We start from the raw sequence: 22,059 nt of genomic DNA, 5'->3' as shown, positions 1-22,059 counted from the left end.
TTTTATCGCAGTGCTCTGGTGGCCAGCAGCACCCAGGGTGAGCGTAGAGCTCAGCTGTGGTTTCCCCGAGATGCTTTGAGATGAAGGCAGGGGAGCAGCCACAGCCGCAGCCGAGCAGTGTTTTGGAGGGGATAGAAGAGCAGCAGCAGGAGGAGCATCCTCAGCAGCACCCACATGTGCCAAGTCTGCGCCCCACGGTGCTGTCCCTAACACAGCACCTAGCAGCACTGAGGTGGCAGCACTGCTCCTGAGGCTTTCAGAATGAACCTCCAGCTGTGGTCCTTTCTCCTCAGCCTGTTTTGTTTTCCCCTAAATCACCAGCCACATGACGGACTGCAGTGTGTCTTTTCCAGCAGGCTCCCCCCTTCCTCATTTCTGGTTCCGCTGCTTTTGTTTTTCATGTCTTTACATGAAACATGGGCTGTGTGTGATGGGCTGCACCTCATCTCAGCATTTCCAAATTCTGTCCCTGCCAGCTGTGACTCAGGGGCTGACAGCAGGGTGATGGAGCATCAGCTGCTACCCAGGAAAACAAAGCTTAGCTGGGCACATCCATGGAGCAGGGCTGCTGCCACCTCCCTGCTGAAACCTGGGTGCTGCAGGATGCCCAAGTCCTGTGCTCTGTGAACCAAGGCTGCTCGGAGGCTTTGTGGTGTCCAGATGCTCTCAGTTTCTCTTGTACTTTTTATGCATGACCTTTCCAACAGCTCACCATCGGGAAATTCCTCTTCTCAAGACGAATCACACTTCATCACACGGGTTTGCACAGCCTCCAGGAAAGCCCTCAAGCTCTCCTGTAGTCTAGCCTGCCAGAAGGGAAAGCAAAGACAGCTTAGCCTTGGCCCTCAGGCCAGTGTCACCACCAGGCAGGGTAGGGTCCTGGGGCCCTGGGTACAGCCCATGGCTCGCTCCAGAGCTGAGCCCTGCCTCTTGCAGTGCTCAGACCACCCTTATGCATGGGGGTGCACGAGGTGCACAGCAGGCAGTGGGTGGTCACCCACCCCCAGAAACAGGGAGTGGGAGCCAGGAGATGTAGGGAAGGGAGGGAGCAGCAATCCCAGGCTGTGGTACTGGCCATGACCTGTTTGGTGTGGGACATTGGCCCTGGGGGTACTGTGGGACTGCTGCTGCGCTCAGTGATGCCCCTGTGATGTGTTGTCAAGGTGCTGCTGCGCTGTGCTTTGAAAATCTAATTGAACAGGGAGGCAGACACGTGACATGTTCCTATTTTCACTTTCTTGGCAATGTACCGTTTATTTGGAAAAGCCCCCAGCACTCCCGCCTGGGGCTGCTGGCAGGAAATGCCCAGCCTTGCACGGAGAGCTGAACGGTGCTGAGTGGGTGGACAGCGAAGAAAAGTGGAAGTCACAGCACAGCTACTTTCCTCCCACTGCGCTAACTCCTCCGAGACGTCACTAAGCCAGCCTCCGGGGGAAAAACAAGCGCTCACAGCCCGCCCGGCTCAGCGCACACCCGGCTCTTCAGCCCAGCACCTGCGGAGGATGCGCATCCGACATGGCCCTCTGCGCTGCCCTGGCCCTGTGCGTGGCTCTGCTGCTCGCTCAGACAGCACATGGTAAGTGCCCCATGCCCCTGCCCTTGGGGCTCCTCCTCACCCCCACCCTGAGCCCACAACACCAGGGATTGCAGTTGGGGAGGCATACGGGGGGAGCGGCACATGGGGATGTTGCGGTGGGACCCCGTGGCTTCGGAGTGCTTTTGGAACACCAGCCACTCTCCTGCTCTCATCTGTGAACCCAAAGCCTTCTGAGCACTCAGACCTTTTTGAGCACTCAGACCTTTTTGAGCACTCAGATCCTTTTGAGCACTCAGACCTTGCTTACCGCAATGCGTTCAGGCTGTGGGGCTTCATGTAATTAGCGCCCGGTCATTAGTGCACACTGCGGGCAGCTCGGCTCCGGCGCCCCGTGCTTGCTGGCTGACAGCAGCAGTGAGGGGAGCAAGCACAGAGAGAGCGACAGATGTTATCGAGTGGTGTTTTGCTGCCAGGTAACAATACCAAAATTCAGGCAGGAGGTGTGAAAAAGTCTATTTTTTTCCCCAGCAAGTAGATGAGCAAAACAGGAAGGCTGAATCCAAACAGAGAGCTTGCTAGCGAGCAGCAGCACTTGAGGGAGCAGACACAAGGGGGAGAAAGAAGTGAGGTGCTCTTGGCTGGGCTCTCTCTGTAGGAGAGAGGAAGAGAAACAGAATGAGTAAAATGCTGGAGCCTGGGATTGTTTTGGGGAAATCCCTGTCCCAGGACTGAGCCTGTGGTTCTTCAGGGCCAGCAGAGTTTCTGTGGCCATGGACCAGGTGAGGTGGCCCTGTTTGGGAGCCTACAGCTGATGGCTCCATCCTGCAGGTGAGCTGCGGTTAAAGCCCACACGTGTGCGCTTCGTGGCGGAGATGATGCACCACCTGCTGCAGTGGGAGCCAGGCCGTGATGCTCCCAGTGACACCCGCTATGACGTGGAGCACAAAATGTGAGTACAGTGCCCTGGGGGTGCAGCAGGGACAGCCAGTCCCTCAGCACTGCACTCACCCCGGGTGCTTTCCTGGCAGCTATGGCACCGACAGCCCCTGGACCGCCATCCCGAACTGCATAAAGATCCGTGGGCACAGCTGTGACCTCACCTACTACACCCTGGATCCCTCCCGGCGCTACTATGCCCGGGTGCGAGCTGTGGTTGGGAACCACACATCTGACTGGAAAAGGACCAATGCCTTCTCCCCACAGGAAGGTAGGTCAGCACCCACTCCCATTCTTGGCTGCTCCAAAGCCCTTGGAACTGCATGAGGACCCTCCATAATACTCCTGAATCTGCTCTCTCTGCAGCCAGCCTGCGCCTGTCTGGTCACAGCTTGGCCGTGATGGACAACAGCATCCATGTGAAGCTGCAGCTGCTGCTCCGGGCAGGGAACCGCACTGTGAAATATGACGACATCCAGAAGCACGCGAGGCGGTACCGGGTGTACATCCGGAGGGCACGGGACAACCAGACGGTGAGCATCAGTCCTCCATCCGAGTTAACACTGAGCCAGAACATTGCAGATATTTCTCTGTACTGCTTACTGTAGTGGGTCCTGCAGCTCCTTCCCTCCAGAGGGATTTGGGGTCTGGCTGCTGCCAACAGCTCTGATAAGCACTAGGGGGCTTTCTCCAGGAAATGGAGGAGGAGAAGGGAGCAGACCCTGGGGCCCAGCTCTCGAGTACAAGCTATGCTCTCTCATTGCAGTATGAAGTGTGGGAGACCGCCTCAGAGTTCCACATCCACAACCTCTTCTGGAACACTGAGTACTGCATCAGTGTGGAGCCCGACGTGGCCAGCCGGCACATCCCTGCCACGCGCACCGCTGAGCAGTGCATCACCATTGGCCACAGAGACAGTAAGGATGGAGTGGGGCTGGGGGGGCCCTGTGGGACCCGGTCAGCAACCAACCCTGGGGGGAGCTGTGCCTGTTGCAGGGCTTCCAAGCAATGTGTGCCATGGGATCTGAACTTCAAAGCTCACCTGGGCACATCCTCTCTTGCAGGAAATGCAGAACTCATCCCGATCGTTGTCAGCTCCTTTGCCATTGTCCTCTTCCTTCTGGGCATCCTGGGGGCTCTGCTGGTCTGCATGTACCTAAAGAAACCCATGAGGCCACCATCTGTCCTGGTAAGGCAACGGGCACACAGTGTCCTTTGTGGCTGCTGCAAGGGGTGGGAGAGGCAAGCCACGAACAGGGATGAAGCAGGGCTCATTCCCCTCTTTTCTGTCCCTCCCAGAAGTCCTTCATAAAGCAGAGCTCGCTCTGGATAGAACAGGAGACTTCATCCTCGGGGAGCACAGATGCAGTGCAGCAGCTGTTCCTGTGCCAGAAGGACCCCCAGCTCCACAGTGCCCTCAGCACCACGGGCACAGCCCAGCCACCAACAGAGAAGAGCAGCCTGCTGCCAGCGTGGCCCAAGGAGCAGGCAGCAGGGAGCAGGGACAGCAGCTGCACCAGCACAGACAGTGGCATCTGCCTGCATTCTTCCTCTTCATCCTCATCTTCATCTTCCTCCTCCGAGCTGAGCCACTCTGAGAAATGTGGCTACAAGCAGCAGCTGCCTGTTGGTGATGACAGTGGTGTGGGCTTGGAGAGCCCTGCTGGGAGCCTCATGGAAGCTACACATGGAGCAGAGCCTGATTTCTGCCCCACCATCGGGCAGGACAGCCCACAAGAGGTGGAATTCCGTGGATACCTGCAGCAGTCCAAGGGCACGGTGGAGCTGAGGCAGGGGCAAGCTGATGGTGGGACACTCTGGGCCAGTGCAGGAGCTCCGTGGGGCCCGGCTGGCACCAACATTGTGCTGGATATGGGCTGCACGGAGCTGCCGGTGTCCAAAGGGTACCTGAAGCAATCCTCTCCTGAGTGTCCGCGCAGCCACACTCCAGCCCTTGCTGCCCCGGGGTCCCCTATGCTGACCAATGGGGCTCCCCTGGCCTCCAAGGCCAGTCCTGAGCTCCTGAAGGTCCCCCTTGACCTGGACATCTTTGACACTGACCTGATGGGGACGCTACCCCTCATCTCCAGCCTCAGCTCCAACGAATGGCTCACAGTGCAAACCAACCCGCTGAGCACGCTCAGCAGGGACAGCAAGGACAGCCGCCTGTGAGCCCCCTGTGACCCTGACACCACTACCTCTCATCACTGCCACTTTGGAGCAGACACTGGATAAGCTACTGCCGACCCCTGAATGTCAGCGCATCAACCTGAGCACAACCTTGGCAGACTCACCCCAGAGCCACTGGCATCGCTACAGCTGGGGCAGCTTCCCACCAAGCCCAGCACAGCCAGCACCCCAGTGACACTAATGGGACATGGGGATGGGCTGTGCTGGACCACCAAGACCAAGGACGTGCACCAGCTCCATGGCACAGAGCACAGCCCTGGCTTTGGGCTCCCTTTGCCAAGTTTCCATTCCCCACTTCCCCTTCCTGCCACCCGAACCTTTCACAACACCGATACCAAAAGTGCAGCACAGCACCACGTCAGCTTTCTCCGTGCTGCTGCAGGGAACTCCCGCCTTGCTGGCTGCTCTCTGAAAGTGCCAGGGACTCCTTCAGCCCTACAGGGCCTGCAGCCCCACACCAGTGAGCCCAGCAGTGCCCACCACGCACTCAGCACGATGGTCGATATTCTGCCATTTTATGTACAGATACTATTTATTCTATTTAATTTGTAAATACAGAAGGGGATGAAGCATTATGTCTTTGCTCCGCTCATCATTTCTCCTCTTCTAAGGCCTGGTTGTGCTTTCTGTTCTCAAATACGGGCATCCCCCCACAGCAGACAACAACAATGTGCCTTCCCTGGGGCTCAGATGCACTCTCCGCACTGCAGGGGAATCACTGCAGCCCCCGTGGGTGCCCCAATCCCCCCTCCTTCCACTTCCACATTCTTTTTCCTTGAGGTTGGTTGGGGGTTTTGGGTTTCTTTTTTTTTTTTTTTCCTCTATCTTTTTTTTTTTTTGGTTCGACTTCCTCTGAAAAACGGAGTCGTCAGAAAGAAGCGTGAGGTTCCTGTGCTCCTGACGTCAAGCTCTGCGGCCGTCCCCGAGGCTGTGCCGGGTGCTGCCGGTTCCCACTCAACGTGGGAGGCTCCAGCAGGCTGCAGATGTGGCTGAGGGACACCACGTTCCCCCCCCCCTCCCCCCCCCACCCCGCCTCGGCAAGCTTTCCTTTCAGTGAAACAGATGCCTTTGCCAGAAAACCACACGCTTTGGCTTTGAAAGCGGAGAGCACAGAGAGCCCCTTTGGCTCCGGGAAACTACAGGCGCTCACATTTTCCTCGTTGAAGTCACAGCTCAACACGCTGAGATGTTTCTCTTCCATTCTTTTTGATAAAAACGCCCTTTCCTCCCCCTCCCCGCAGCGCGTAGCATCACATCTCAGCCCCTTGCTCTGGGGGGGGCTGCTGCTGTAAATACCTTTTTCCTCCCCAGCACCGACGCCTGAATGCATTTCCAATGATGCTCCAACATTTCCAAAGCATTTCCAACAAACCCCCCACCCACAGAGCCCCGTGCCCGGGGGTGTGAGGCACTGAGGGGATGGAGGCAGCAGAGGGCAGCCCAGAGAGGGGCAGAGCCATGCTGGGCACAGAGCTGTCCCATGCAGCTCAGCCCCATGGGGACCTGTCCTGCTGTGCCCAACAGTGCAGCACTGGGCTGCTGAGACCCATACCAGAAAGCCTCGAAGAAACCCAATGGGGATTTCTGGACTGTTCTCTTGCACAGTCTGTACAGACTGGAGAAATTTCCATATTGGTGCAGTTCCTTGACTAAGGGAGGTATGAAGTGCTCTCATTTCCTTGCAGTGTTTTCCCCTCTTGCACAGTCAGCCATCCATTTCTGTGGTTCCTTGCCACGCTTTTGGGCTGATTCCTCACGCTCCTGCCCCAACGTCTGCTGGGCAAACCGGGGTTCCAAGCACTGGGATGTCAGATCAGTGGGGAACATAGGGGTGCTTTGCTCTGCAGGGCGGGTGCTTGGGATGAAGCAGTGCCCTTTTTCCTGCACTTCAAGAGAAGGAGGATGAGCCCATGCCCAGCAGTGGCCCTCATCCAGCCCTGCCCAAGGCCAAGAGGGGCAGAGAACGAAACACAGCAGAGAGAGAATGGAGAAGCTTGATTTAAAAAAAAAAAAAAAAAACAGAAATAGCACTGCTCCAAATTTGGTAGAAATCTTGCGTTTCTGGGAGTTGTTCTTTAAAGAACCTAGAATAGAGGAATTTCCCCATGGCCAGTTTTATTGTTCTGTCTGTGGTTGCTGGTGGGGGGAAGAGGCAGCAGGAAGAAGCTGCTAGTGGCATGTGGTCACAGGGAGCACATGTATTCCAGCCCATCCTCCCTCACTGCTTTGGAGAGGACTTTCAGAGGAAAATCCTCGGGACTATCCCAGGGAAAGCCACAGCCAGAGCTACAAGAGGGGAAGGAGGCTCTGGGGTGCAGAAAGCTTTGGGGTGCAGCACACTCACCACCACGGGAAGGCCCCATGTATGCTGCTCCAGGCTCTGCAGGACCTCCATGAGGCTGGGATCCCACCTACAAGGAGCAGGACCATGCCCTGCTGCTCACAGCCCCTGCTCGTGGAAGCGCACGTAGCCATTCCCTGCCTGGCTCACAGAGGCACTGATGCTGAACGGAGGTGCCAGCTCCACTGCCACCGACCTCAGCCTGCTGCAGGGAAGGCAGGGGTGTCAGGGGGCTGTTGGATCCCTGGGCATCTGCGAGGGACCCTCACCCTGCCCAGGGGTTAGGGGCTGGTGAGGGTCTGCAGCACAGTGCAGAGGGCACCCGTGTGACTCACTCACCAGCCATGGTAGAGGTTGAAGATGAAGTCAGGCCCTGGGAGGGGGAGGAGGGAAGGAGAGGTTGTCAGAGGGCCTGCAGTGCCTGTAGAGGTCTGTGAGGGGGCACAGGACAACCCTCTGGATGACCAGAGCACCGGGACATCTCTGTGCATTCCCCCTGTGCACCCTCCAGCCACCCTGCATGCAGATTTTGGGGACCAGCAAATGCCATTCGTGCTCCCCACACCCTTCCTTTGTCCCCTCCCTGCCCTACAGCTGCTCGTCCCCTGCTCTGCCCATACTCACTGCACCAGCACCAGCCCTGCTGGTAGCAAAGGAAAACGGTGTAGCCAGAAATGATTAGGATCAGCAAGGCGAGCCCGATGCCCAAGATGAACCCGAACACACCGATGAGCCCTTGCCCTACGAAGCAGAAGGAAAAGGGTTTCTGCAGACAAATCTCTCTGGGAGGCTTGAGATTATGAGCATCACCTGAAGAAAACCAGGGGCTGTGTGCGTGCCCCCATGCTGTGCCATCCCTCTGCTCCACCACGCCCAGCCTTGGGAGTGCAGGTGGCTTGCAGCAGCCCATGCACGGGCACACAGTTCCCTCTAGAGGATACAGGCGTCAGGGCAAGAGCCGTGCAGACCCATGCAGAGCCATGTAGAGACACGCAGAGCCGTGTAAAGACGTGCAGAGCAGTGTAGAGCCGCGCAGAGCCGTGCAGAACTGTGCACAGTGGACCCTTCTTTAGTTTAATGCCATTACGCCTTGTCTTCTCACTACACCCCCCGATAGAGTCCGTCCCTATCTTTCCTGCAGATGCTGAAAGGCCCCTATAGGGAAGGTGCTCCCTGACACCTGTGTGCTGCCTGCCAGCCCCATCAGGCCCTCGGAGCAGGCAGGCACAGCGCAGGGGCTCAGGGCAGGTACCAGCACTGCGCCTTGCAGCATCAAGAATGAGCCAGCGGAAAGGGATGACCTAACAGCAGCTAAATTTAGACAGATGCCGGTGGGGTGAGAACATTTCCCCTGTGGTCACTGTGTTTACATAGTGTGTAACATCCCAGATCGTCCTACAACCCGCAGCGCTCGCCGTACCTGATGGCACACGACAAACAGCCGGGGAGCAGCAGAGCATTGCACCGTCAGCTCTGGGATGGTTGTGTGGACAGACAGGATCAGCCTGGGCTCCCAGCAGTGCTGGGGCACTTGGGTATGGTGCTCCTTCTGCTGAGCCAGGGGTGAGCTGGGAGCCTCAGGACCCCGCAGGATGAGGGGAGGCAGCGTGCTGCCTGGTGACTCACTGGGAGCTGAGCGTGGTGCAATCGCTTCCCTGAAGCAGCTGGCTGCCGAAACTGCCCTGTCCCCATGCCTGCTGCTGCAGGGTGTGCTCACTGCCCCGCTGCATTCCCAGCCTCTGCCCTCTGCGTATGGAAGGTGCTCCCTGCACAGCAGCAAAGCAGAAACCAGACCCAAGCCCCATCCCCAAAGAGAGCAGAAAAGAAGGTCACCACCCCCTGTTTGTGCTATAAAACGTCTTCACCTCCACTCAATATGGGGAAAAAGTGCCAACTGCTTACCTGTCTCAGGGTCCATCTCCCCGTGCCTGCTGCCTTCCCGCAGGAGCTGCTCATGGCTGGGAGCCACTCCCAGAGCCCGGTGTGTCCTGCATGTCCCCTGCTTGCCCAGTGACACCACTCCTCACCCGCTGGCTCAACTGGTTTTGAGTGGAGAAAGCAAAGAGCTGTGGCAGACATCACCCTCATGCCCCAGCCTGACCTCCCCTCCCTGCAGGGCTGGGCAATGCAGGCGGCTCTGCCCTCCTGCTGCAGGCAGGAGGCCCCAGCAAAGGTTGAGCTTGTGGCACTGGGAGCCCAAGGGGATAGGGATGCCCCAGGGACATGCGTGCCCAGACCCAGATACACAGGCGTGCAGCCCCAAGCACCATACCTGAGCAGTTCTGCCCTCCCGGCTGCCTCCTCCTGCAGGGTCCCACTCAATCAAAGCTTGGGGATGCCTGCAAGGGTAGGAGGACAGGGCAGCTCCAGTGCAGCACGCTTAACATCTGTGTTTAGCCACCTTCTCAAAGCCTGAGCTGCAGAGCCATGTGGGAACTGCTGCCCACTCACAGGAAGGACCAGGAAAGCAGCTGCTGTGGCTGCAAGTGGGAAACAGCAAGCAGGGACATGAGTTAACAGCTCAGAGAGTGGGCAGCCAGGGGGAAACCCTGCAATGGGAGATGGACAGGGCAGGAGCTGAGCCTTAAGCATCCTTTTCTGGAGTGAGTTCCCCAGCACAAGGACCACGAGGTGATGGCCAGGGCAGAGAATCAGGGAAGGGCTGGAGGGAGAGGCAGCAGGGACTGAGTGCTGCAGCCCTGTATGATGGTGGCCACTCAGAGCCTCACGCTGCCCTGCCTGTCCCCGGCCTGACCCCAGACAGAGCCACGTCACACCAGGGCCACGCATGGCAGAGGTTTGGGGAAGGGCAGCCGGGGTAGCAAAGCAGCCACGCTCCAGGAAGCAAAGCCCTGCAGGCGTGCGGGGCTGTGACATAACATCTCCAAACCTCTGCTGTTTCCTCAAAGCCTTTGCTTAACCTCAACAGAGGAAGAGCCACTCCCCGCAGTGCCACCTCCTGCCCTGCCCCACCAGCACTCACTGGGCACTGGGAGCTCTGGGAGGCAGCACTGTAAGGGCTCTCCCTGTTGGGTCGCAGGGCTGTGGTTGTGTACATGGGGCTGTTTGGTCCAGAGCATCTGCTCCATCCCTCACCCACTTCCTGAGCTGCTTTTGCTTTTAAGCCACAGTTTGGTTCATGGCAGTGAACAGTGAGCTCTCCAGATGTGCTGGAGAGCTTATTCCATCATGCTGTATCTTATAATCATTCAAGAGCTGGGAGTGTGGAAGCAGCATCCCTTACCTGCATGTGAATGCCGAGATCCCTGGTCAGGCTACAGGGTTGTGTTGCTGCCTGTCCCAGAGCAGTGTCCTTGTCTCAGGAACCTGGCACAGGCAGGGGACACGTCCCTAGCTGTGAGCTGTAGGGATGTGATGCTCTGCAGGCTCCCGCTGGCACTGTGTTCACAGCTGGCAGCAGCTCTCTCCCCACCTGTTGGGAAAGCTCAATTACAAAAAGAAGAGAGGTAATTAGTTGCTCACAAATCCTGCACACCCACCACTTCCAGCATGAGTCTGCACGACTTTCTAGCCAGGAGCTGTGCAAGCTGCACACTCCCTGACCCCGGCCTACAGGAAGCCAGAGAAGCTCCTGCACCCCAAAGCTGAGCACCATCCTGCCCTTTACAAGCACTGCTACTGGGGGGCTGCAGGAACCCCTCTGTCCACACCACTGCCAGCCCTATCCTGAGCAACAGCAGCACATCCATCCAGCACAGCACGGCATCTCCACCAAGCAATGTGGTTTGCAGGGAGGCATGCCTGTCCTCCAGCATCCATTCATCTCAGGGAGTTTGGGGGCCACGTGCTGCATCCATCCTCTGCTGCATCCATCTGCTGGGGCTCAGCCAGTCCAGGACACTGAGCTGCTGCTGCCCCACGTGTCACCTCCCAGCACTGTGCCCTTCCTCCCTGTGTCACACAGTGCAGTGCTGCAGGCACGCTCCGAGTGACCCCAGGGACAGGGACATGCGCTGGCCCCGTAACCTCATGTATAAACTCTTCTCCTTTCCTCCTCCACCTACCAGAATCTCTGTTTGAAAACAACCCAGCACAATGCGGAAGAGATGGATGAAGAGCGGGAAGGCTGTGTTTCCTCTCATCATCTGTAGAGGAGCATGAAAAAATCCTGCTCTGTCAGTCAGCTCGCTCCTGATCAGTGATTTTGTGACGGTGGCTCGGCAGGTGAGTCACCCAGCGGCAGAACCTGGGGAGATTACTGCAGGTGATGGTGCTGCTGATAGACCGGTGTTATATTACAATACAAATCATAATTCCTGTTTCACAACTCCTCTTGTGGGTTTTAGGGAGTGCTGGGGCGGTCCTGCCCCAGTGTGAGCGCGGCGCGGGGCAGAGCAGCACAGCACAGGGTGGTGGGAGCAGCGCGGGGCCGTGGGAGCGGCGTGGGGCAGAGGGTGCCCACGGCCTCCCCGTGCCTGGGATTTTCGCTGGGTTTCTGCTGGCAGAAGACCCCCCTCCCTGGGAGCTGGAGGAACATGGTGAGTGCTCTGCTCCCCAGCCCTCCCCTGAGCTCTTGCTGTTCCCCTGGGCAGCTCAGCGCTGTTTGCTGCAGGGGTTTTTAGCAAGCAAAGCCATGGCCATCTACCCCCAGGCTGGCATGCAGTCCCTATCTTGGACCAAAAGCTTTCCTTAGCTGAGCAGCAATGCATGGCCGAACAAAACCCCCTGCAGCACTGGGATGGGGACCTCAGCCCCTACACAGGATCAATGGCTGCATGCACATGGGTTGGATTCCCTGCAGCCAAGGAGGCAGCATGGCTTGGGACACAGCCCTTAGTGCAGGCTGAAGCTGTTTTGAACTGAAGCATCCCACCTCCAGGAGCTGTGGCACAGGCTCCCTCAGCCCAGTGGATGCACTACGCCCAGGCAGCAGCTGAGGGCAGGCCGGCCATAGCTGCGTTTGTGTTTTTCCAGACAATAAGGCATGGGGGCACAATTAGTTACGGTAGCAATGGGTTCCCAAGGAAATCATGTGCCTACATTCCACGCAGGAGCTAGCACAGCTCCGGCTTTGAATTTAACCAGTGAAGCTCTTGCTTTTAGACTTGGAGAGCAAGCAGGTACCCTTGCAAAGACAGCCCCTGGGGCAGCTCCTATTTTAATATCCCTTACCTGGGTGCAAGAAGTCCACCCTTACCTGCTGTGGTGGCGTCCAGAAGTAGCAGCTGCAGAAATGCTCTCAGGGCTGAAGGGCATTAGGATGAAATGCAACCATGCTGCTCCCGCAGCATCCAGAAGGCAGGAGCTCAGTTCCAAAGCACCAGCTCTCAGGCAGCAGCTGCGAGCAGGGCAGGAAACGTGTCTGCCTGAGCCCACCCAGCCGGTCCCTGCCAAGCCTGGGGCTGCTCTGTGTGCAGCACAGTGGGACCCCTCCTCCTGCAGCCACACTTCTCTCTTACGGGGAGCTCCTAGAGGAATAGAGCCCTGAAAGACCCAGGCAGGATCAGTGCTGTGCTCATCGCTTGCCCCAGCACTGTTGCCATGTCTCCTAGCAGCAGCACAGCCCTGCCTGCCTACCTGAGAGCACTTGTTCCCATGGGCTGGGCTGGTTTTTCCCAGCCCTGCAGAGCGCAGCAACCATGCCTGTTGGAGCAGAGAGTTTCAGGCCCTGCTGTGGGCCAGCCAGAAGCCATCACCCACTGCGACATGCCTGAGTGGCACAGCCCGACAGGCACACTCATTTCTTGGTGCACCAGGAAGTGTTTTTTTCATAAAACCTGAAGTTTTAAGCCTCTGTTGAATTAGGATCATAAATGCATGGCATGAATAACCCATCACTGGAACCATATTGGTGATGCTTGCCCCAGTGATGGTGCACTGGGATAAGGCAGGTTCTCACTCAGGGTTTCTCCAGCAGCCCTGCTACAGGCTGGGGCAGTTTCCCAGCTAACCCTGGTGAACACAGGGCAGGCTCTGCGCCCACACAGCACAGTGGTCCTTTCTCTGGGCTGCCCCCCTGGGCACTGTCAGCTTGGAACTCGGTGTGGCAACAACCATTGGGTGAGCTGGCCGTGCTGCTACTGACCCCACCATGCACCAGCAGCACTTTGCTGGCTCTTTCAGCTCACTGCCTGCTTTTCCCTTCCACTTTACAGGACCCAGCCTCCGAGCGGCTGAACGGGGAAGGTAATGCCCACGAGGCCAGGGGTGCCATGGGGGCAGCCAGATGGGGGTGGCACTGCCAGGCCCCCTGCTCTGTGTTACAGAACCCGGCATGAGAGACAAAGCCTCAGAGCCACAGAGCTCCTGGAAGAGGATCGGCATCCCCATCCTGGTGACCGTGCTCGTCCTCGCCTGCCTGGCTGCAGTTGGGCTCCTGGGTGCGGCTCCCACTCTGTTCTGTGCCTGCTCCTGCCCTGCGCTCGGCTGGGAGTGGCTGTGCCACCACCATCCTGCCCCCAGCTGAGCTCCCTGCTTCTCTCCAGTCAAGGTTTACCTGGACCAACACTACTTCATCTGCAAGCAGCCTCTGAAACTGGTGCCACTGATGCAGGTTTGCAATGGAGAGGAGGACTGCCTGCACGGCGAGGACGAGGCCAGCTGTCCCCAGCAGGTCCCCGAGGGGCCACAGGCTGCTGGTGAGTGCCAGGCACTCCATGGAGCTCCACGATGCAGCCAAGCCCCCGCCCAGCAAGGTGACCTGGGGCAAAGGTGACCCTGTCCCTCCCTGCAGCTCGCCTTTCCAAGGACAGATCGATCCTGCAGGTGCTAAACAGGAACACTGGAGCCTGGTTCTGCATCTGTTCTGACCACTTCAGCCCAGCGCTGGCAAAAGCAGCCTGTGAGGAAATGGGCTACAGCAGGTAGCTGCTTTCCCCACACCTCTCTCGCTTCAATCTATCACTCTCCCCTAAAAGCCTCTCCAAGTGGGCTGTTGTTTACTTATGGAGCACTCAGAGTTCTGTACTAATGGATTCAGTCCATCCCCAGCACGCAGAGCACTCAGTGTGCCCATGGAGCCTGGCAGCTCCCCAGACAAGCCCAGCACTGTGTCCCTGCTATGCCCAATTCCCAAACCTCTTTCCCTGTCCCCCCACCCTTTCTCCTATCTCTTGGAGGGTCCCATCCCCTTTCTAAGCTCTTGCTCCCTCTCCATCTCAGCTCTCTATTGGGTGAACATTTGAGACCTGCTCCCAAATCTTTAGAGCAGGATAACCCCTTAGTCTCAGTCCCAGCCCATATCCAACCCCTGGCCATGCCCTGACCCATGCCCATCTCTTCCAGCATCCCAACCTTCTATGCAGTGGATGCAGGTGCAGGACATCCCCTGCCTCCCCGTGAGCTGGTGCTGAGCAATGGTCGCCTGCAGCTGCCCGAGCCAGGCAGGTGAGTGCCACCCGTGGGAGCACTCCTGGTGCTGAGCTGGAGCCGCTCCTGTGCAGGACACAGCCCTTCTCCTCCCTCTTCTAGGAAGTGTCTCTCTGGATCGGTTGTTTCACTCTTTTGTTCCAGTAAGTATGTGAACACGTCTGTGCCTTACGGCACCCAGAGCTTCGTGCTGCTCCCAGCACAGCCCCGTGCACACAGCTCTGGCTCTGGGTGGGTTCGCTTCTGCTGATGAATTACTCTGATTAAACAAACCCCACGGTGGGCTGGAGAGCAAAACACGGGGGTGAACAGATTTGGGCAAGCCTGGGGACGATGTGCAAACAGAGAACAAAAGGGGGTGTGCCAAGCGTGCCACCGAGGGGTGACACAGCGGAGAGGGGTGAGGCCGTGGCAGCCTCCATCCCAGAGGTCCCTTCCTGAGCTCACATCCTGCTCTGCCCCGTGAAGGCTGCGGGGAGGGCGTGCGGACACCACGTGTGCTGGGCGGGCGGCCGGCGGCCATCGAGGCATGGCCATGGCAGGTGAGCCTGCGTTACCGCGGGGAGCACATCTGCGGCGGCAGCATCATTGACCCCCGCTGGATCCTCACCGCCGCGCACTGCTTCAGGTGAGCCAGGGCTGAAGCGTCCCCTAACAGTGCTGAGCAGCGCATGGGCAGCACTGTGCCTGCCATGGATGGGAGGGATGGGAGCAGTAATGTGTCCGTGTGCAGGAACAACCCCATCATCCCCAGCTGGCGCGTGAAGGCCGGCTCCGATGTCCTCTCTGGCCCTGCCACCCTCACCGTGGAGAAGGTCTTCCTGGCCGAGGGGACGCCCATGTCTCCCAATAACAATGACATAGCGCTGGTGAAGCTGCAGGTCCCTCTGCGTATCTCAGGTGAGACGTGGTGCACCACAGCACCTTGCACCCAGGATCCCACGCTCCCATGCACGTGGTGCAGAGGGATGGAGGCACCGACTGCCTGGGCTGTGCTGGTGCTTGGGGTGCTTAGCAGCACCTCCAGCATCTCACTGTGCCTTGCCCTGCAGACAGCACCAAGCCCATCTGCCTGCCCTACTTCGACGAGGAGCTGGAGCCAGGCACCCCGCTGTGGGTGATAGGCTGGGGCTACACGCACCAGAATGGTGAGTAGGACATCGTGGGCTCCACGCCCTCTGGGGGCTGCCTGGGGACACCTCTGAGCAGCCACTTTTTGCTGTGTGCAGGCAAATTGTCAGAGACCCTGCAGCAGGCGGAGGTGAGGCTGATCAGCATGCAGAGCTGCAACCTGGAGGCGTACCATGGCAAGGTGACACAGAAGATGCTGTGTGCAGGGCTGCCCGAGGGCGGAGTGGACACCTGCCAGGTGAGGGGCAGCACTGGGTGCCCACTCTGGGGGTGCCCACTCCTGAACTGGGCAGGTTGTTTTATAGAACAGCCCCATGGAGAGGATGCGTGCCCAGAGTGATGCTCACAGCCAGCGTTGGTCTTTGGCAGGGGGACAGCGGAGGGCCATTGCTGTATTCAAATAAGCACTGGCAGGTGGTGGGCATCGTCAGCTGGGGCTTTGGCTGTGGCACCCCCAGCACACCCGGTGTCTACACCAGTGTCCGAATGTACCTCGACTGGATCTACGCCGTCCGCAGGGTCAGTGTCCTTTGCACCTCACTGTCACTGCTGTGCTGTGGCTTCCCTTTGCCATTCCTCTCCTCTCTCCCCTTGCAGTCGGAGCTCTGAGACCTGCCAGGACACTGGTGCCGTGCCACGAGGAGGCAAAGGGCAGCTCAGGCAGCGGCCACAGCCTCAGGATGCACCCAGCTGGAGCTCCCTTCCAGAGAAAGATTAATTTATTGCCCTGTGCTGATCCTGCTGCGTCAGGGTCTACGCTGCTCTTTGCTCATTACTGTTTCACAGAGATAAACGATGTTTGTGCTTCAGCGTATCGCCATTAAAATAAAGTATTTGTGTTTTTTTTCCATGCAGCCTCTGAAGGCTCTGTCTGTCCCTCCTGCTCGCAGGCTGTCCTGCAACCAGCCCATTGTGCTGTGCTGGGCTGCTTTCCCATCCCTGCTCTTCTTAAAGCAAGCAGGAGCCAAATGAGCAGCCAGAGGAGTCCAACCAGAGAGTTAAACCTGGCAAACCAAAACTTTATTTCACTCAAGGCAAAGCTGAGCAAACCCTAACGGTGCAAAAAGGTGTTTGAAGTCATCACGCAGCACGTGGTGCACACCTGGTGTTTATTGCAGGTATCTCCTACAGGTGCTGATATACGTGTATACATGTGTGTCCGTCACAGCTCATACCTCAGGCAGTGCCTTCATCCCACAGAGCCCATGGAAGGCTCCAGGACAAGGGGTCCTGCAAGACTCCCCCCGCCCTGCACTGCATTCCACACTGCATCTATAGGCGTATGGATAGAACTGCATTTCAGACACGGGTTATGTTGACTTCCTCCATCGAGCCAGAGGAATAATCCATGCATAGTACAGCATTGCATATCCTGGGGTAGGTGGAACTGTGTCCAGATACCGACTAAAAAAGGCTGACGGGTTATAGGACAGCTAAAAACAGTTCTGTAAAAAAATCCCTTCCTGCCCTGGAGGCTTTCTGTGAGGGGGGCCGGGGGTCTCGGGGCGGCTCCAGCCCAAGCTCTCATGCACGACAGGGGTAACGCGGGGCATTCGCGGCGTGCCTCTGCCTGGGAGCTCAGAGTGCTGTGCAAAGCCCCTGGGGGGCAGCCGAGGGCTGAGCCCTGTGCTACGGATGGGGAAAGTGAAACACAGCGAAGTCTCCCCAGTGCCAAAACCCTCTGCGGGGACGCTCTGGCTTCCTGCACACCCCTCACCCAGAGATCCTGAAGCGCTTTACAAAGAGTGAGCCAAAGAAGCCTCACAGCAATCCCTGTGAGGTAGAGCAGCATTGCTTTCCCCATTTTACAGACGGGGAAACTGAGGCACGGTGACATCCCAGGGTCACCCTGCCGGCCAGGGGCAGGACGGGCAGCGGGACAGGGCAGCCCTGGCCCTGCTCCTCTCATAGGATCCAGTTGTGCTCCCCCCACATCTTTCCTCAGGGGAAAGGGAAATGCACTCAGCTGCTTTCCCACTGGAGTCTCATATAAAAATACCCACGTAACGAGCAAAGCCTTGGAAAGCCAGCCCTGAAAGCATCACTGCCTTCAAACGAGGGGATGTAAGTACAGGCAGAACCAGCACAAACCCACGGCACGGCACCCCCCGGCCCCTCTGGCCCCAGCGCAGGGCAGGGCAGGCTGTTCTCTCCATCCCATCCACCTGAAGCCCCCTGGGTCCCCGCAGCAGCCGAAGTCTTTTCCGAGAAGCAGCGCAGGTTGCAGGCACGTGTGTAATAGAAACATGTCTCGAGCGTTGGCAGTTTGGAAAGGAAACAAAAGGGAGAGGCTCCCCGCCGGCCCCCACCTCGCCTCCCCAGGGCGCGGGGCTGCTTCATGCCTTCTGGGGGGCTTTCTGCTCCGCCTTGGAGCCCGCCAGGCCGTTCTCTGTGTTGTCGTTGCCCGAGGAGCTGACGAGGCACTCCTTCCTGCGAGGAGCACACAGCTGACACCCGGCCCCACCGCCCCCCAGCAGCCCCCCCAGGGTGCCCACACTCACTTCCCATCCTGTGTCTTCTTGATGATGAAGAGGACGACCCTCTTGACGAGCATGAAGAGGATGAGGAGGCCGATGAGTCCGCCCACAACACCCACAATGATGAGCGTCACGGTGTTGTCTGTCTTCTCCACTGCCGGGCAGGAGGGGTGAAGGGGGTTCAAGTCAGAACACCCCCAGGCACCGTGAGCCCAGTGCTCACCACCCCCCGGCTGCACTTACTCTTATGGACCACGGTGAGGAAGATGGTGGCATTGTGCTGCGCCTTCTTCTCCTTGGGGTTGAGGACATGGCAGGTGTACCTGCCGGCATCGCTGAGCTCCACGTCCTTCAGGACAATGGAGATGTTGTTGTCCTTCCCGGTGGTGGAACCAACAAACTCGACCCGTGGGTTGCGTCCCACGAGGATGGGCTCAGAGGTTTTGCTCTTGATCTTGCCATGGTAGATCTGCAGAGGCACGGGGGGGGTCGGTGGGACGCAGCACTCCTCCCTGCCCAGCTCCTGCATGCGGGCACAGGATGGCAGCAGCACAGCCAAGCACGGGTGCGGTGGGTCAGTCCCACCACCTTTCAGCACTGCAATGGGCCACACACATCTGCATTACCCTGGGGCAGGGAAAGGTTCCCTTTATTCTGGGACCATCCAGGTTCTAAGGACAGAGCTCCTCCTTACAGGAGAGCAGTGTGCACAGCAGGAAGGAAGCATATCTATAAAAGCTTTAGCATTTCAGAGCAAGCACAGGAGGAGAAAATGAACTATATTTTGCCTAAAGCATAGCCAATTTATGAATTATGAAAAACAATCAGATTTAGGTGGCAGAAACTCCTGGCTAGCTTTGTTCCAAAGCACAGGCATGCACAGGTGCTCCCGCTTTGCACCATTCCATTTCTCCCTGAGCTGGACCTGCTCAGAGGGAGTGCATCCCACGGGAGGAGGAAGGCAGCCAGTGAGAAGCACATCTGAAAGGAGCTGCCAGGAAAACACAGGCAAAGCCTGGAATGCACCCACCAGCTCAGTCGAGTTGAAGTACCATGTGAAGATCAGGTCCTGGAAGCCAATGCAAGTGGTGAAGGTGCAGGGCAGCAGGACGTCGGAGCCATTCAGAGCTGTCACAGTGTTGGTTTTCCCCACTGACACCTCCAGGGCAAAGGCAATGGCGAGGATGTACAGACCTGGTGGGAGGAGAGCGTGAGGAGCAGTTGCTGCAGGGAGAAATACGGTGCCAGGGAGCAGCACAGGGCCCCTCCAGCTGCCCTCATCCCATGGGCACGGCCACAGCACCACCCTCATCTACAGGACAGCATCAGGCCCTGCCTGGCTCCCCCAGAGACAGCACAGATTCAAAGGGATCCATAATATCACCACAGATAAAGTATGCAAATGGAAGCTCTGATTTGCATGTAATTCATGGTGCCTTCAGCTAAGCTTTAAAGGGAGGGGGGGGGGGTAAAAAAAAAAAAAAAAATGCAAAAGCACTCTGAAAGCAAAGCAAAGCTCTCTGTTCTCAAAGAAAGAGCTCAAACTCCAATTAGCATCACTGCCCTGGATGGCTGCCAGCCTGCCCTGCCCTTCCCTTCACCCCAGCAGTGGAGCAGCGGGTCCTGGCAGAGCAGCACAGCGTGCCCTGCCTACAGCTGCTGCTGCCAATGGATGACCTTCAACACTGCTCTCCCTTGTGCTGACAGAGAGAAGCACTTCGGGGAGCTGGAACATCCCAGCTGCAGGAGGTGCCGGGGTCTCACACAAGGAATGGCCCCAGCACAGGGATGCCATGGTCCGGGGCTCCATCCATGTGCCATGGCACAACCCAGCAGAGCATCCCTCACCCCGCTCCCAGCACTCAGCAGGACCCACCCACACCTTCAAAGCTCACCCTGAGCGCCGACAGCTGTGCCATGGGGTCACTGCTGGTCCCACAGCCGCTTCCCAGTGCTGCTGGCACCCAACTCAAAGGAGCTGCCCTCAGCCTCCACCCCCTGCAGCCGCCTCTGCGCTGATTTATTCTCCCACACATGCCATGCTAACAGCTCCCCAGGCACGTCACAGCCCGAGCCAAGCCCAGAGCCCTGCATCCTGGGCTTTGGGCCCTGCTGCAGTGCTGCATCGAAGCACTGCAGGGGAAGTTACTTAACTTTACAAAGAAGCGTTCCTCCTTCTGCTGGAGGCTCCCTCGAACACTGGGAGCTGTGCAGCCCTGGGTATGCCAGGGGTGTCCTGGGGAGCTGGGGCTGTGCCTCCAGCCTTGGGGATGCCTGGCTCTGCAGGATGCCTGAGGAGGCAGGTGCTGCAAGGGGACACTTACTTGCAGGAAAGATGATTCCTTGTGGCTTGTGACACTTCTAATCCTACCTGCCACAGTTATAATATCATAAACATAATCTGAATGGCATGCACGGGGTAAATGGAGGCTGATCTTGTTCCTGTTGTCCTGTGATCTCAGGAAGGCAGAAGCGATAAGTTACCACTAAATAAAGCCTGGAGGAAATGCACTGAGAGGTCACCGATGGGACTGTTGCCCCACTTGACACCGTGTGCCCCATGCAGCTGCACCTGGTGCCACCAGAGCCCCACCTTGTGCCCCTCGGGGCCAACATCAGCCCCTGCCTGGGGCTGCCTCACCCCCAGCAGCAGCACCACTGCAAGAGATGGATGGGGAGCAGCACCAGTGCCCCGCTGCCCAAGCAGAGGAGTGTGCACTTGGGGTGCAAGAGAGCAGCAGTAAGCTCAGAGCAAGGCTTTCCCCAAAGGGGCGGCTGGCAGTCCTCCTTTGGCAAGCTGGTCTGGGAACCACTGCCCTAATGGAAAGAGCTCATAGGGTTCATCCAGAAAAGCACCGGGCACCTCCAGCCTCTGTGAAAAAGCCACTCTGGACAAACACTCCTTGCCCACAGAAATCAACGTGACCTCCTGGCACGGGTCCTCTTCCACCTGGAGGCTAAAGGAGGAGCTCTCGAGCTCCAGGCTCAGCCAGGTGCAGCCAGGAGCCCACTGCCAGCCCTGGGAATACAGCATCCCTGGACACACACACCCACACACGGATGCTCCCCCCAGCAGCATGGGGGACAAACTGCCACCTCCACCCCCACGTGCTCTCCAGCATCTCCACATCCCTCTGCAAGCAGCACTGAGCAGGGACACGTTTAACGGGGCAGACAAACCCTTGCAGGGATGCAGTACTTAAACGCCTTTTTGTGTCTCCAGCTCACTTCAAGTAACCTTAAGAACTGTGCCTTCAAAAACGCACCTTCCGAGGGAGTTTTTCCCAGCGCAAAAGCAGCCTTTGGTTTCGGGAGCACCGGAATGAGCGACGCAGCGCAGTGCCCCGATGGGTGCGGGCTGATGCGGGAAGCTTGGAAGCAGCCCAGGGGCTGCAGCACGGGGACGGCTGTGGGCTCCTTCGTCCTCCGAGCAGCCGAGAGGGAACGGGGGGGGGGTCGGCTGCCCCCCAACCCCACGCTCCCTACGGCAGCCCTGCAGCACGGGGGTCGCGCTGGGGAGAAGCGCATGCAAACGGTTGTTTTACAGAATGAACCGTAAAAAGAATGACCTGTCGGCGGGCGTGCTGGCGGCTGCGCCGAAGCAGTGCATTGCTTTCCTACGGCTATCCCCGTTAGCAGGCAGGTAGCAGCGCAGCGGAGCGGGGCAAAGCGGGATGCAGCGCTCGCAGGAGGAAGCTCTGCGCCGGCAGCGATTGGTGCGGGCCGGAGCCGGGACTTCAGAGCCCTCTCTCGGACTCGGCTGCGAAGTCACCTTGGCCAAACCACTTATCCTCAGCGCTTCGGACTTCCGTCTGCAGAGCAGAGGTAATTGTGTTAGCGCTCGCCACATTCATCCGAGCAGCGGCGTCCGGTTCCTTGCGGTGCGGATGCAAAGCGGCCGCGAGCGAAGGGCGGGCGAAGAGACGGGGGTCACCCAACCCGGGGTACCCCAAGGCGGGCGGGGCTCTGGGATCCCCCCGGCTCCCGGTGGCAGCGGGCACCCCTCGCCCTTACCGAGCAGCGCGGCCAGCAGGCGCGGGGCCATGGCTGCGGCGCGTCCCGACTGCCCGCAGCGCCCGGCTCCGGCCGCCCCCGCCGAGGCCGAGCCGAACCGGGCG

At 58.4% G+C, this 22,059-nt stretch overlaps 4 protein-coding genes across 7 annotated transcripts; 2 read left to right on the top strand and 2 right to left on the bottom strand.

Annotated features, from left to right (window-relative positions):
* The first annotated feature begins 1,263 nt into the window (after positions 1-1,263).
* On the top strand, positions 1,264-5,436 carry IL10RA (interleukin 10 receptor subunit alpha). 2 transcript variants are annotated; one of them, XM_031599915.2, is made up of 7 exons: positions 1,274-1,576; positions 2,366-2,486; positions 2,566-2,744; positions 2,840-3,006; positions 3,240-3,390; positions 3,538-3,662; positions 3,773-5,430. In XM_031599915.2, the coding sequence occupies exons 1-7, from the start codon at positions 1,516-1,518 to the stop codon at positions 4,643-4,645; spliced, it is 1,677 nt and encodes a 558-aa protein (XP_031455775.2). In that variant the 5' UTR covers positions 1,274-1,515; the 3' UTR covers positions 4,646-5,430. The 2 variants fall into 2 exon arrangements, with proteins under 2 accessions (XP_089979581.1, XP_031455775.2); XM_090123455.1 differs by having other exon boundaries at positions 1,264-1,576; positions 3,240-3,662; positions 3,773-5,436.
* Positions 5,437-6,116: 680 nt separating this feature from the next.
* On the bottom strand, positions 6,117-8,088 carry SMIM35 (small integral membrane protein 35). Of its 2 annotated transcripts, XR_016459562.1 has the most exons (4): positions 7,629-8,088; positions 7,344-7,377; positions 7,008-7,209; positions 6,117-6,549 (listed from the first exon to the last, which is right to left on the bottom strand). XR_016459562.1 is itself a non-coding variant. In XM_090123468.1 (3 exons), exons 1-3 carry the CDS (start codon positions 7,912-7,914, stop codon positions 7,104-7,106), a joined length of 426 nt encoding a protein of 141 aa, XP_089979594.1. In that variant the 5' UTR covers positions 7,915-8,088; the 3' UTR covers positions 6,702-7,103. The 2 variants fall into 2 exon arrangements, 1 of the variants encoding a protein (XP_089979594.1); XM_090123468.1 differs by lacking the exon at positions 6,117-6,549 and having other exon boundaries at positions 6,702-7,209.
* A 5,052-nt stretch (positions 8,089-13,140) lies between these two features.
* On the top strand, positions 13,141-16,189 carry TMPRSS4 (transmembrane serine protease 4). The gene is made up of 11 exons (XM_090123470.1): positions 13,141-13,345; positions 13,451-13,603; positions 13,699-13,828; positions 14,250-14,351; positions 14,436-14,476; positions 14,802-14,961; positions 15,067-15,233; positions 15,386-15,481; positions 15,563-15,702; positions 15,834-15,983; positions 16,062-16,189. Exons 1-11 carry the CDS (start codon positions 13,192-13,194, stop codon positions 16,071-16,073), a joined length of 1,305 nt encoding a protein of 434 aa, XP_089979596.1. The 5' UTR covers positions 13,141-13,191; the 3' UTR covers positions 16,074-16,189.
* A 278-nt stretch (positions 16,190-16,467) lies between these two features.
* Positions 16,468-22,059, bottom strand: SCN4B (sodium voltage-gated channel beta subunit 4). 2 transcript variants are annotated; one of them, XM_031599918.2, is made up of 5 exons: positions 21,956-22,059; positions 18,972-19,135; positions 18,185-18,410; positions 17,966-18,095; positions 16,468-17,894 (listed from the first exon to the last, which is right to left on the bottom strand). In XM_031599918.2, exons 1-5 carry the CDS (start codon positions 21,984-21,986, stop codon positions 17,801-17,803), a joined length of 645 nt encoding a protein of 214 aa, XP_031455778.1. In that variant the 5' UTR covers positions 21,987-22,059; the 3' UTR covers positions 16,468-17,800. The 2 variants fall into 2 exon arrangements, with proteins under 2 accessions (XP_031455778.1, XP_089979592.1); XM_090123466.1 differs by lacking the exon at positions 21,956-22,059 and adding an exon at positions 21,208-21,504.

This window comes from Phasianus colchicus, chromosome 23 (assembly GCF_987193195.1).
Source record: "Phasianus colchicus chromosome 23, bPhaCol1.hap1.1, whole genome shotgun sequence".
NCBI lineage: Eukaryota > Metazoa > Chordata > Aves > Galliformes > Phasianidae > Phasianus > Phasianus colchicus.
Note: the sequence above shows the minus strand (reverse complement) of the source record. Positions and strands in the feature narration are given on the sequence as shown.

Coding starts and splice junctions, on each gene's coding strand:
- IL10RA (XM_090123455.1), top strand. CDS start 1,516: ATGGCCCTCTGCGCTGCCCTGGCCCTGTGCGTGGCTCTGCTGCTCGCT. Junction 1,577..2,365: donor GCTCGCTCAGACAGCACATG/GTAAGTGCCCCA, acceptor TCCATCCTGCAG/GTGAGCTGCGGTTAAAGCCC. Junction 2,487..2,565: donor TATGACGTGGAGCACAAAAT/GTGAGTACAGTG, acceptor CTTTCCTGGCAG/CTATGGCACCGACAGCCCCT.
- SMIM35 (XM_090123468.1), bottom strand. CDS start 7,914: ATGGGCTGCTGCAAGCCACCTGCACTCCCAAGGCTGGGCGTGGTGGAG. Junction 7,378..7,628: donor GCAGGGCTGGTGCTGGTGCA/GTGAGTATGGGC, acceptor TCCCCCTCCCAG/GGCCTGACTTCATCTTCAAC. Junction 7,210..7,343: donor TTCAACCTCTACCATGGCTG/GTGAGTGAGTCA, acceptor CCTTCCCTGCAG/CAGGCTGAGGTCGGTGGCAG.
- TMPRSS4 (XM_090123470.1), top strand. CDS start 13,192: ATGGGGGTGGCACTGCCAGGCCCCCTGCTCTGTGTTACAGAACCCGGC. Junction 13,829..14,249: donor GAGGAAATGGGCTACAGCAG/GTAGCTGCTTTC, acceptor CATCTCTTCCAG/CATCCCAACCTTCTATGCAG. Junction 15,703..15,833: donor GCGGAGTGGACACCTGCCAG/GTGAGGGGCAGC, acceptor GGTCTTTGGCAG/GGGGACAGCGGAGGGCCATT.
- SCN4B (XM_090123466.1), bottom strand. CDS start 21,469: ATGCGCTTCTCCCCAGCGCGACCCCCGTGCTGCAGGGCTGCCGTAGGG. Junction 18,096..18,184: donor CCTCACCGTGGTCCATAAGA/GTAAGTGCAGCC, acceptor CCTGCCCGGCAG/TGGAGAAGACAGACAACACC. Junction 17,895..17,965: donor AAGAAGACACAGGATGGGAA/GTGAGTGTGGGC, acceptor TGCTCCTCGCAG/GAAGGAGTGCCTCGTCAGCT.